Source organism: Charadrius vociferus, unplaced genomic scaffold, assembly GCF_000708025.1.
Source record: "Charadrius vociferus isolate BGI_N301 unplaced genomic scaffold, ASM70802v2 scaffold185, whole genome shotgun sequence".
In the NCBI taxonomy this organism is placed as follows: domain Eukaryota; kingdom Metazoa; phylum Chordata; class Aves; order Charadriiformes; family Charadriidae; genus Charadrius; species Charadrius vociferus.
The window spans coordinates 4,623,414-4,635,710 of NW_009648955.1; the positions used below are offsets into that span (position 1 = coordinate 4,623,414).

Genomic DNA, 12,297 nt, shown 5'->3' on the forward strand with positions numbered 1-12,297 from the left:
ATGAAATATGCAATGATGAAATTTATTGAATTTTAGGGGAACTCATTCTGTATTCAACTCCTATGAAACTAATCCTAAGTGAAGCAAAGCTCTGCTATAAACTACCGCTTGATCAGAAACAGGATTAGGAAAGATGAGCTGCAGAGGAAATAATTTAACAAAAGAAAAAATACTCTATTACTGCTCTCACAGACATAAGAATGTTTTACTCAACTAAAACCCAGGAATTTACTCTAGAAGGAGAATGGGTAAAACTGAATACATTTTAGTTATCTACACTGCTGAATCTGAATACATAAATGGAGTAGAAGTAAGGTATTTACGCTAAGGTTTTAGTACAGCTCTGTTCGTAAAGTTCATTAATTAATGTCCCCATAAACACTGGTACCAGCAAAACTGAAGGGGGCAGCATAAGGGCTGGAATGAGCAAAAGCGACTGCTTAACAGACATTGCACTTTGTGTTTCCATTTAAAAATAAATATATGGACACTGTTTTCAAAACCTACTGCAAAAGATGTGGGGGAGTTTTATATTTTTCACAGGTGTACCAGCTTTTAAAGATGAAGCAGTGGGCATGACTGTATTTTTTAAATGCCTAAAAATACGTCAAGATCAGCTTTGAGGGGAAATTAGAAAAGGAGAGGAGAATATGGATCAATTCAAAATGCAAGATTAACAACAGAAATCAACAAAGTTGTGAATCCTATGGACAGGTCAACTGCCATATAAGCAGCAACTGCCATATATGTCCAGCAATTGGACATAAATGATCTGTGGTCAGGGAATAAACATCAACCCATGCTGGCCTGCACATGAGAGGATTTTTCAGTCCTCGCTTACCTGATGGACATTTCAGAAGAGACAGGAGTGCGTATGTGAGTGTATGCAAACGCACATGCATGTAAGACTGATAGTCTTTTAGGGCCTATTCACTTGCACATTCTCCACCTACACACCTCTCTTTTACTACATTTTAAAGGGAAACTGAATATTTGCGGGGAGTGGTGGGATATCTTTAAAGATACAAACTCTTCAGGCCTCAACCTGCCAAAATGCAGTTGCTGTGGAAGTTAAATTATGCTCTATGAATAATGAACTACTTTCCAGAGGGAACAAAAATAAAATAAAATTAAAAAAACCAAAACCAAACAGTAAACACCACAACACACACAAAGACAACCAACTACAAAATATACGTTTTGGTACAATCATTGTATTGGTATGTACAGGTGTGGCATAGGTGTTAGCAAGCTTACACTTCCACAACTGTTACACATGCAAAACCTGAATAAGGAAGACTGTATCACAGCAGACATGCAACAGCTATGGTAATGCGTATGCATTTTGTCTGAAGGCAGCAACAGAAGTCTGTTCAGCTATGAGAGCTCCACAAGTATAACCAGCACACTCAGAAAATATTTACACTGTCCTTTAAAAACTACACATACATAATCTGTGAGAGGAGCTACTGAGGGACAGAGGCATTGTTGGGTACATTTTCTCCTGTTATTTCTTGTACAATAGTATAGGTCATATTGCTCATGAATCAGTCTGGATTGTTTTGTTCATATTTTAAGGATATTAACTACACATTACATGCATGGAAACCAAATGTTACTCTTTATGAGCCCAGAGTGAATCCAATGGGCCTGCAAAAACTGAAACTGGAAACCTGGACTGTGTTAAACAGTAGAAAAGGGAACAGGAAAAACAAATATCAAAACATACCAAACTGCATGCCCCAGTCACCAAGGTAATTTATTCTTGTTACTTCATGTCCCAGTGCAACTTTGAGGTTTGCTATAAAATTCCCTGGTAAGGAAAAAAAAAAAAGTATTATTATTCAGTTGTAGGTAGTCTCTTGTCCCAACAGAACAGTTTTCAGTTTGTGTATGATCTGTATTCAAAATGAAGACGAAAAGCAATCAGAAGAACTACTCCACAGAATTTGCTAAAATAGTTCACAACTAAAGGCAATAGTATTCTGAGCAGGAAAAGAAAGGCTGGGCATTTGCAAGGTGCCATAAACGATCAAAACATACACGTGTATGCACATACACATACTGCAAAGTATATGAACATGGAAACCACTTTTTAAAGTCTTCTTGTAGTCTCACAAATATGTGGCAGTATGCATAATCCCCGCTACAGTCAGGCAACGTCATACTAGGAGGTTAAGCAAATACTCAAATTTCACAAACCGCTGTGTCGTTAAACAGAGAACATCAAGTCCTGGGTCTCTATATACTGCTGGAGCAGTACTGAGCTCTGCACTTAACACACTATATGTCTGATACACTCTAAAATTACCACGTCACATAGGCACATCTTGGTTCTAACTGTTATTACAACTAAACCCATTCATCTTTCTCCAGAGCTTAGCTACAGCCATAGAATTACAAAGACAAACTACCCGCATCTCTTCTTCTGTTTTCCTGTGCTTCAAGTGTACCTTTTAATTACTGACATAAAAGGATGCAGAAAGATTTCTCTTCTTCTGTTATTATAACACCATATTATAGGTTGCAATTACTTTCAATTCCGTCCTCCACAGTCAATTCATTGTCTTACTATTGGACAAACATTGCTCTACAGAACTATTTTTGAAAATGTTTTTTTTTTCTAGAGCAAAGGGTCCAGAAATGGAACAAAAAGAGCCATAAATATGTAATTTCACGCAACTATCAGTCCATGAAGAGGCAGAATTATTAACTTTACGTAATTAATAATTATACCTGATACATTACATATAATTAAAAACTAATACATTATTAGCTGCACAGATGCTGTAGGATCTTCTGCTAATAACCTACTAGTTTTTATTGCGAGAGAGGGAAAGGAAGGAGAAACAATGTTTTCCACTAGAGTACTGCACAATAAACTTACTAATTATTCCATTACAAATGACAACTACTGTGTTAGTAAAACTGGCATAAAGTAATTAACATATAAAAGCAAGCTTTTTGCAAGACAGCCACCAAAACATAACTATCTGACTGCTCTGCAGTCCAGTGCAAATTGGAAATTTAAAATTCAAAGGACTCTCATAGCACCTCAATGAAAACTGCTCTGGGTGTCTTTGTTGAACAATTTTGAACTACTTTATTTAATGTTCACAGTCATAAAACTGTATTACATGTGACTTAATAAATCTGTCAGCAACACATCACACTCTTTTCTTCACTGCATAATGAGCAAAAGGTTTTTAATTAGCAAGTTGAGCCTGACAGCCACTCCACTCGAGTAAAAAGCAGTGTTCCCCTGTCAAGTGAAACTGGAAGACAAAGAAGCCTTTTTAGGAGGCAGCTAAATGCATACTTACCTACTATCGTGGAACGCAAGTGTCCTATGTGAAACTTTTTGGCAATATTAGGGGAGCTGTAACAAATTTTCACAAATAATGTTTATTCAATGTACAAGACTGTCAGATCACCAAGTCAAAAGAATCCAACTCATGCACATAGCAGAAGAACTGAAATAAACCCACAATTTTCAATTTTCTCTTTAAAATTCCCTGATTAGCTTCTGTTCCAGACAGCAAATATTCCTATCCAGCCAGCTTTTCCTCCAATATCTGTTAAGAGCCAGTGCTACAGGGTAAAAGAAACAAGCCAACACCAAAGAACCTCCCAAACCCCAACTATTCTAGTGACAAAGGATTTACGCTACCTTCTCACTTTTTACATGTTTTGGACATATGGATCATTCTCCTCATACCTTTAGTAAAGATAAATCTCATACCAGAACAGAGGACCTTGTGTACAAGAATCAGTAATTAAAATCACATCTTCTTCTACTAACAGTGGCCTCCACAAAAACCCTGTACCCACAATAGTTTACCCCTGATAATAAAATGGAAGTTCAGCTAAGAAAATTCACTCTCCAAATTAAAGCCCAGTGCTTACTTTCTGTCACTAGGGTAGCCTGCAGAGGGAGTATAAGCGAACAAAAATATTTATACATAAAGAGATCTGAGTCAGTCACTTTTCATTCCATGAGCAGGTGACCGTAAACAAAATTCCACTGGACAGAAATTTTGCGGCCAGCAATTGAGAAGATGTAGCAACACAAATGCCTGGCTGCTTTATCAAGTTAGGGAGGAAGGTATTAAGGTGAAAAAACAAGTGAGTTAGTGGCTAAAAATTCAGATGATGTTTCTTGAGAACAAAATAAGAGAAGCCTACTTAAAAACTGAAAGCTATTAGGCACTAAATAAGAGCATTCTTAGTGGAGGGCAATGTGAGGTATGAACCCTTTAAATAACAAAAATATATTCTGCGAAAAAGCCTCAATTCTCTAAACATCACTTATATTCTACTTGGCAAATATATCAGAGTATCAAATAGAGCCGAATATAATCCCGTAAATATGCTTTAACTTCACAGGCATTATACATTACAGCAATGAACATCAATCAGCAAAACATCAATCAGCAGACAAGGTAATTTTCTCAAAGGAATCAACACACATTCTTACCTGAACTCAATCACTGCCTTTTGTCTAGGCACTGTAGAGAAAAGTTCACTTTTTACTCCATACTCTGAGCCATCTTTCAACACCTGCTGCAACACTGTCTAAACCACAAGGAAGGGGCGAAAAAAAAAACAAAAGACAAAAAAAAAAAGACAGGAAAATATTTTTCAACAACAGAAAGTGTGATCAGGAAAACTGTTTAGCAATCACACAAGAATCTGATCTCACAGCTTTTATTCACATGGCTGGTCTGCCAAGCAAGTAAGATCTTATATGCAGATGAAAATGCCGATAGAACTTTTGAAAGCTGCATCTGATCAATGAAAAAGTTAAAGAAATTATAGGCCTTAAAAGGAAGTGGAAAAGCTAGGTTTTATCATTCTTTAGGTCCATAACATGAAAGGGCAAGAGAGTAACCTGGGGATAACTGGTGGGCAGGAAAGGAAACTAAGTCCAAGAATGCGGGTAGAACAGTGACCTCAGGTAAAATGAGAGAGTTCTCCTGTAAATGGGGTTCTAACCAGGACTCTTACCTCCTGAATTCAGGTAACACATTTTAAAATAAAAAGAGTACCCTGTAGATCTGGACCATAGATTTGGATGAAAAAGTAAGAGAGCTTATGAGCAGTAAACTTGACTAGAGAATTTACCTCACTATGCAGCCAAATGTTCTCAACAGGGGCTTTTTTTTTTTTTCTTTTTTAATGAATAAAAAAAAGCCACATATACCTCTGGGCTTCCTCTAAAGTGTTCTCTTCCCACAAATACATTTTACCTAGGCACACTTTTGGCCATTTATCTGAAATTCCTGAGTCCTGTCCTATATCCAAGGCTTTTGTCAAGGTATGAATGCAGGGGATGCCTGCTGTGCACAGCACAGCTAGATCACATGGGTCTAACCCTTTGGGACACATCAGACCTCCCACACACTCCTTGTGACTGAGGGTCTACAAGAAATCCCATGAGCTCTGACTGCATGAGCATTACCATGCACATGCAGGTCACCTGAATAGCACATGAACACATTTCTTTCACTTCAGGAAATCTCACACAGAAGTATGGGAGTTCTAGTCTTCATGGTTATCACTAAAGCCAATTTAAGAGACAAAACAACCACTGAAGAATCCTCTCCATCAGTTCACTGCAGGTAAACTGCAGCTCATAGAACGTTTGGTCATTCATAACTCTAACAGCGTATTTAAATATCAACCAGTGGTTTAAGTGGCACAGACAAAAGAACTTAGCTATTTCTAATTTTGATAGTAGGAATTTAAATTGCTTTCATTGTTCATCCTAGAACATAAGGCTGATTAATGTTCCTACTTTTTTCCAGTTACTTTACATCACTGTCCACTGTATTTCTTCATTAAGCCTTTTTAGGAATAGCATCTGCCTAACGTTCTTTTCCTTTCCCATTGGAAGAAAACATGTATATACAATGGGGAAGCAGAAAAACAATTGACTTACAAGAACTTAAGCCTCTTCAGAACTACCAAGTCACTTAAGTCTATAACAGGAAGAGGAAAAAGTAACACATTCACATTCTACTAAAAAGGCTAAGTTTTTCTAGGGACCAAAAGCCAGCCTTCTTTCTACTCCTTTAGTGCCAAAGAAATCCAACTATTCAATCCTCATGTGTCCAAACATCCCTTCTTCCCTTCTCTCCCCACGAGTCTGTAAGGATGCAGTGAATAGTCCCTCCAAAAGTGCGTCTACTTTGAAAGTATGAAGACTGTGTAAAATGCCTTAAAATATCTCCTCAACAGCTTGAACAGTTTGTGGGAAGACGAATCCTATGCTGACCATATTACCCGTAATACATTCAATACAGCAAGGTTAAGTCCCTGTACATACCCTACACACTTCAGTTTGTCACACAGATGCCAATACACTACAAAGGCTAATATGTGAAGCTGTATGTATTGGACAAACTGCCTGAAGATAAGAGGCCTTTAACAACATGAACTACAGTGGAAATCTCACTCCATTCAGTGGAAACTTTTCTTTTTAACCCCTCCAAAAATCACCTTAAAATTCTTCTGCAATAGATATTGAGTTAAAAAAAAAAAAAAAATGAATCGTGCCTGTAGAAAAAAATGTTGTGTTCTTATTACAGCACCTAAGAAGGCAAGCTGCACACACACAAACCGTCAAATCTAGCCATAGACCTATTCACCTTATCAATGAAAGTCACAGCTAGGTTTTATCTCCTTCTCTCTTCTCAGTGACATAATGCAAAATTACATGTCCTAATTCCCCATTTTTTCCAGCAAAACTCTACTAGGCCAGACACACAGTTTTGCTTGAATCATTAAACTGACTAGATTCCCCACAGGTGAAGTACTTTGTGAAATCCTGTCCATGAATAAATTTTACCACTGAACCTACTCTTTCAGTGAATATTCAGCTGTTATATTCTTATCAAAATAGATTATAAATGAAATGAAAAATTAAAGGGTTTTTTTTTAGGTGATAAATAAAGCAACTGTTGGATAGGCATGCCTAAGCATTAGCAATTCGCAAGAAGGGTCTTACCATTCAGGAAAAGAGGACTACAAGTCTAAGTGACTCCCTGGAAGTCCTGATAGAAAGAAGGCTTCACCAGTATCAGGGAAGACCTGATTTCTTGCCCCTAATTCACATGTAGTTAATTTTCTAAGACCACAATATCATTTTCCACATAAGCTGCTAACCCTACAGATAAAGGCCACTAACACTACCACAACGTAGCTTGCTCCACAGGTTAGCTGACCTGGCTTAGCAAAGCTTTCATTCAGTCCCCAGTCTCCAGTACCAGCCATCCATTTATCTTTATGAAGCTCTGGCAAATAATCCAGAGAGAGTACAACTGAGATACTATTCTTGTAGACTGAGTGGTATCTTCCTTTCTTTAAGTTACTGGTTTAACAAATGAAGCTTTCAATTTCAGTCAGGCACTGGACTTTGAGGAACACATCCTCCTCCCTCCCCCTTTTTTTTTTTTTAACAAAGTATGTAATCATAAATCTGCTGTCAAATACTTTTATTTCTGGTATTTTTTTATCATCCTTTGCTGTTTTAAACAAGAGTTGTTACACGCAAGATAAAAACTTTTGAGTTGTATACTGTAGAAACTCCAAGCAGATGCCAAGCTTGCCTTTTAAAGCAGAGAGAGGAAAAAGAGGAGTTATGATTATGAGTGAATGGTAGATAATTGTTTCTTCATAAGGATAAACTTTTGTGATCTTCATTCCAGATTCTAGGTCTACATAATGAATCAGCAACAGTGATCCTTGAAGAGCACTTACAAAGGACAGTTTTACATAGAAAATGCCTTTCTAAGACAACAGTAAGTGCTCTACAGTTTTATGTTGAAGAATTTATTTTTACCTTAATGCACCTGAAATACAGTACTCACCTTTGCTAATAATTCCCTGTTTATTGTAAAGTTCACTGTTCCTGGACCAGCACTGATTTCACTCACTACAGCATCACATTTTAGCTAAAAGAACAAAACAAAAGAGAAACTCTATGTGAAAACAGCTAAATTGGAAAACTGTAATTCAATCCATTATAAATATTAATTTAATACACTATAAACGTTCAATGTTATTTATTGGTTTGAAGCAATCACAAATGGATCATTTAATCAAACCTGTTGGAAAATGGATGATTTTATTACTTGCAATCCATGCTTAATAGCTCTGAATGTAACCCAGCCTGAAATGTTACACGTTTTACTTCAGACACTGCATGTGTACAGCCTATGCTTTATTTTGACTGGGAGCAGTAGTTGATCTCTTTGTACACATAAAAGCTGAGATACATTTGGCAACTTACACAGTACCCAAATTTTAGACCACTGTTTCTTGAAGTTTCTCATTTAATGACAATGTTCTGCAGTACCCAGTGATACAAAATAAAGATGTTAAACCTGAATTTATTAAAAATTTCATTTACAATTTCCATAAGGCACACATTTTGAAAATTCTGAACCCATAAGAAATATTTGGGCACCCAACCCCTAATGTCAACCTCCTCTTTACACAGATTTTGGTCTCTTCACAGACTGAGAGTTTTGGATGTCAACCTGTCAGGTTTGAGAGTTTCTTACTAAACTAGCTGTCTTTCATAGCCAAGAAACTGTCTCAAAAAAAAAAAAAAAGAGGGATGGAAAGCACATAAAAGACGACACAATCACTTGGTTAATATCTTTGAGAAAGGCAAGTTATACATTACTACTGAAGCTCATCAGCATGAAGAAGAAATTCTACCCCCATGCTAGGTCTCCAGCTTAGACACTAACTAAATCATAGTTAGCCTTGAAGCTCTTTAACCTTTACAAGCTCCAATAACAACCGATTCCAATGTTTATTCACGAGCTACATCAAAAAATATTTCTTGTATTGACTCTGAATTTCCCACCTTTTTATTTTACAAAAGGTCCTTTTTACTTATGTTACAGGGAACGGAGAAAACAGAAATTCCTGCTGGACTTTCTTTTTCTATACCATTTGTTCTGCTAAATGTTTTTCTACATAATCTGTCGTTAGCCATCTCTGTGTCTTTCATCTCTCTTATGAGTGCTCATCTGGCCTCTCCATAACTTTAACAGCCTCTCCTCCAAGGGCCCTGTGGTTCTTTAGTAACCAGATCTCCCTGTGCCTAAGGCTTGGACCAGAATGCCACTATGCTATACAAGGGCATAAAAAACCCACAACACAATGTCCCCTCCACAAAGAACTAGCAGTTCAAAGATGAGACAAGAATCTGCCAGCCAGACGAAATCAAAAGCCCACAGAAACAAAAGAGTTCTAACCTTTCTGACAGGCAATCCTCAGCACATTAGAGCACATTATGTTTCATTTAGTATTTCACCTTATTTTTTTGGCTATTACAGTCAACAAGAAATATTTCCATCTCTCCTGCCCAACCTAAATATCTGTATTTCAAATACTGCAAGCTATTTCCTCAGAAGTGACTAAGATCATACTGTTGAACCTTGAGGCACTCATTAACTGTTTATCATGACAAAAACTGGTAACTGCCTACATTTCTCTGTCTGCTAGTTTTTGATATGTAGTCATATTTTGCTAATTTCTACACTGCTTACCTTCTTTGTGGATGACATGACCAGTCTAAACAAATCCACTTCGTGGATAACATGACCAGTCTAAATAAATCCACTAGTCTATTCAAATCCAAATGGTCTATTCAGTTTTGGAACTTACACTGATGGTCTGTTCTTCTGCTCTTCTGTGTAAAGATGTAGGGCTGTGTCCCAGGTTAATTTAATGAGCCACAAACAATAAAGGAGAGACACAATTATAGCTTTCTAACCACTGGGAATAGCAGCTGTTTTTAAAATGACAGACTAGACAAAAGGAAAAAAAAATGTTACCATAATGCTACAGTCATTGGACCAGAGTGCCCAGGCAGGCTGTCAAATTCTTGGAAGCTTTACAATTTCGAAAGTCCTGAGTAACCTCATTGAAAAATCCTCAACAACCTGCACTGAGGAGGAGACTAGAACAGATAACTTCCCTGGATCCTTTCCAACCTGAATTATTTCGTGGTTCTAGATCATGTACAACCTGAGCAACCTGGAAGATGTCCCTGCTTGTTGCATGAGGGTTGGACTAGATGACCTGTGAAGGTCCTTCCAACTCAAACCGTTCTATGATCTTTAAGTTGTTTCAGAACTTCTGGTTGTACGTCTGTTCACCATCACTTTTTCTTTCACCCAAATCAGAATATTCATCTGTTACAAGAATGCGTCCAAGATACGGATCTCTTCAACATCTTAGAAGTGAAGAATGAAATGGAGAAATAGTTTAGTGTCTCAGTAGTACTACAACTGTCTTTGTTTGTCCTTTTTAACTTCCGATCACATCACAACCCAACTGATTCCTTCTCAAGCTTGCTTTTTCTGATGCAGACGAAGAATCTTTTTTGCACTTTCATTATGCGATGTAGCTCCACTTTGCAACTAACTTTGCAACAACTTCCCAGTTTATACTCCTCTTCATTGGCATCAGCAACACATTTTCAGATTGGAAAGGATTTTTTTCAGCTCAAACAATCCCTCAAACCTCAGTATCACCTTTCTGATCCCACTTTTGTTCAACTTCATGCATTTTTATTTCTCTCCCTTTCTTCAAGGTTTGTGCCACTTCTGTAGACCTTGTTTTGCAGGCTGCTTCTTTTTTATGCTGTAGTTAGTCTTAACACCTCAGCTACTGCCATTTCCCAGCATAACATACCTGAAAAAATTGCTGTTCTAAGAAACCTCAATTTCGAGCAGTTAAGGATTTGAAAATCTGGCCTGAGTCACAAGCTAAATTTCTCTATTGCTATCCTGGCGCTGGATTTCGCTGGCTTTCATTTTTCAAGCTACTATATACTCAATTTTTTCTTCAAGTTTCGGTCAACAGTACAGACCACAGCATACCCTCTAGGTACCCTCCTAACTTCATATTATTTACTCTCAAACTATTTGAAAACTATAATTTCACAAGAACCTTAACTAAAACTGCTTCTCCAATTCCCTGTGAAGATTCTGCATACAATTACACTAGGTGCAGTCATTAAACTACTCTGACCCAAACAGATGCATGGAGAAAGAATACCATTTCTTGTTGCACCTCTAGCCTGTAAATTTGTTATTTCATCAAATATATAAGACTAATGCATCAGCATACCCTTTCAGCTAGCTTCTGAGCTTGAAGTGGAAGATCTTGTGCCAAGCAATTACTAGAACTGTCTTCTGTTACAGAAGCAATGGAAAGCTGGAAATCAGCAACATGCCTGAGAAAAAGAACAGATGAAGATCAGAAAAAAAACGTATTGAAACAATGGGGAAATCTGGCAGATCCAAGCTGACTCTGCATATGACAAGTCTACTTGGCAAACATAAGTCAGTCAGAGATACCTGGAAGTTCACTAAGTTTAGAAAGCTGCAACAGAAGGCCAAATATTACCTTTTCTCTAACTAATACAATAGGAGGGTAGATATGATGAGAACACTATTTCAAAATGAACACAAATTACGCTCATGAGTAAATGTAATTTACTTGCTAACATCATTACACCTCTCAAGCAGGACAATGAAAAAAATGCATAATAACTTCACATTGGTTCTAAGCAGTTTTACATCCAGATCACTAATGCTGAAACATTTGCCATTCAACCACTGCCTATAATTTGTACAGCTTTTTAAGCAAGTATATTTGTTTTGAGCTTGCTTGAAAAATACAGCGATTTAATTAGATTTAGGTATCTTCTTACAATTGGGTTGGTATATTAGCTTAGGATTGTTTTTTCTGTATTTCTATTTCCCTAAAGTCCTGTTAAACTCTTGCAATAATAAGCACAACAGAAAATAATAAAACGTGACATAACATTGTAATATAAAATGTAAACACTACCGTTTTTTGGAGACAGGTACTGCAGATATCGACTTTATTAAATTTTCTGGCGGCAGATCCAAAACCTTTGAAAGCTAAATTTGAAATAAAGGACAAAGTGGCATAAGCAAAAAAAGATCCAGAAAAAAATACTCCTCCGTTTAAATACTCGCGGGGGATGCATCATTTATACCTTAAAGTAAATTTCAACCCAGGTTAAAAAAACCCGAAGTTTTTATTAGCTATTATAAGCAATACAAAAAATATGCAATACAAACCCACGAAATGTTAAAGGAGCCTTAGAAAAAGTGAGACAAAACCCCATGTATAGCTGCTTCCCCTCCCCGCCCCCCCAAAGGATCCCATCAAACCCTCACATCCCTTTAGCGACTTATTTAGCCGCTACACCCCACTTAGCTTATCCCCCACCTAGCAAGC

General features: G+C 37.2%; 1 protein-coding gene across 1 annotated transcript in view; it reads right to left on the reverse strand.

Moving 5' to 3' along the window:
* RARS2 (arginyl-tRNA synthetase 2, mitochondrial) overlaps nucleotides 1-12,297 on the reverse strand; it is a 40,039-nt gene that overhangs the window by 26,506 nt on the left and 1,236 nt on the right. The window contains exons 2-7 of the mRNA XM_009887528.1: nucleotides 11,881-11,954; nucleotides 11,155-11,260; nucleotides 7,872-7,955; nucleotides 4,478-4,575; nucleotides 3,324-3,379; nucleotides 1,730-1,813 (exon numbers count right to left, since the gene is read on the reverse strand). Of these exons, the coding sequence (XP_009885830.1) occupies nucleotides 1,730-1,813; nucleotides 3,324-3,379; nucleotides 4,478-4,575; nucleotides 7,872-7,955; nucleotides 11,155-11,260; nucleotides 11,881-11,954 (502 nt within the window). The remainder of the gene's footprint in view (nucleotides 1-1,729; nucleotides 1,814-3,323; nucleotides 3,380-4,477; nucleotides 4,576-7,871; nucleotides 7,956-11,154; nucleotides 11,261-11,880; nucleotides 11,955-12,297) is intronic.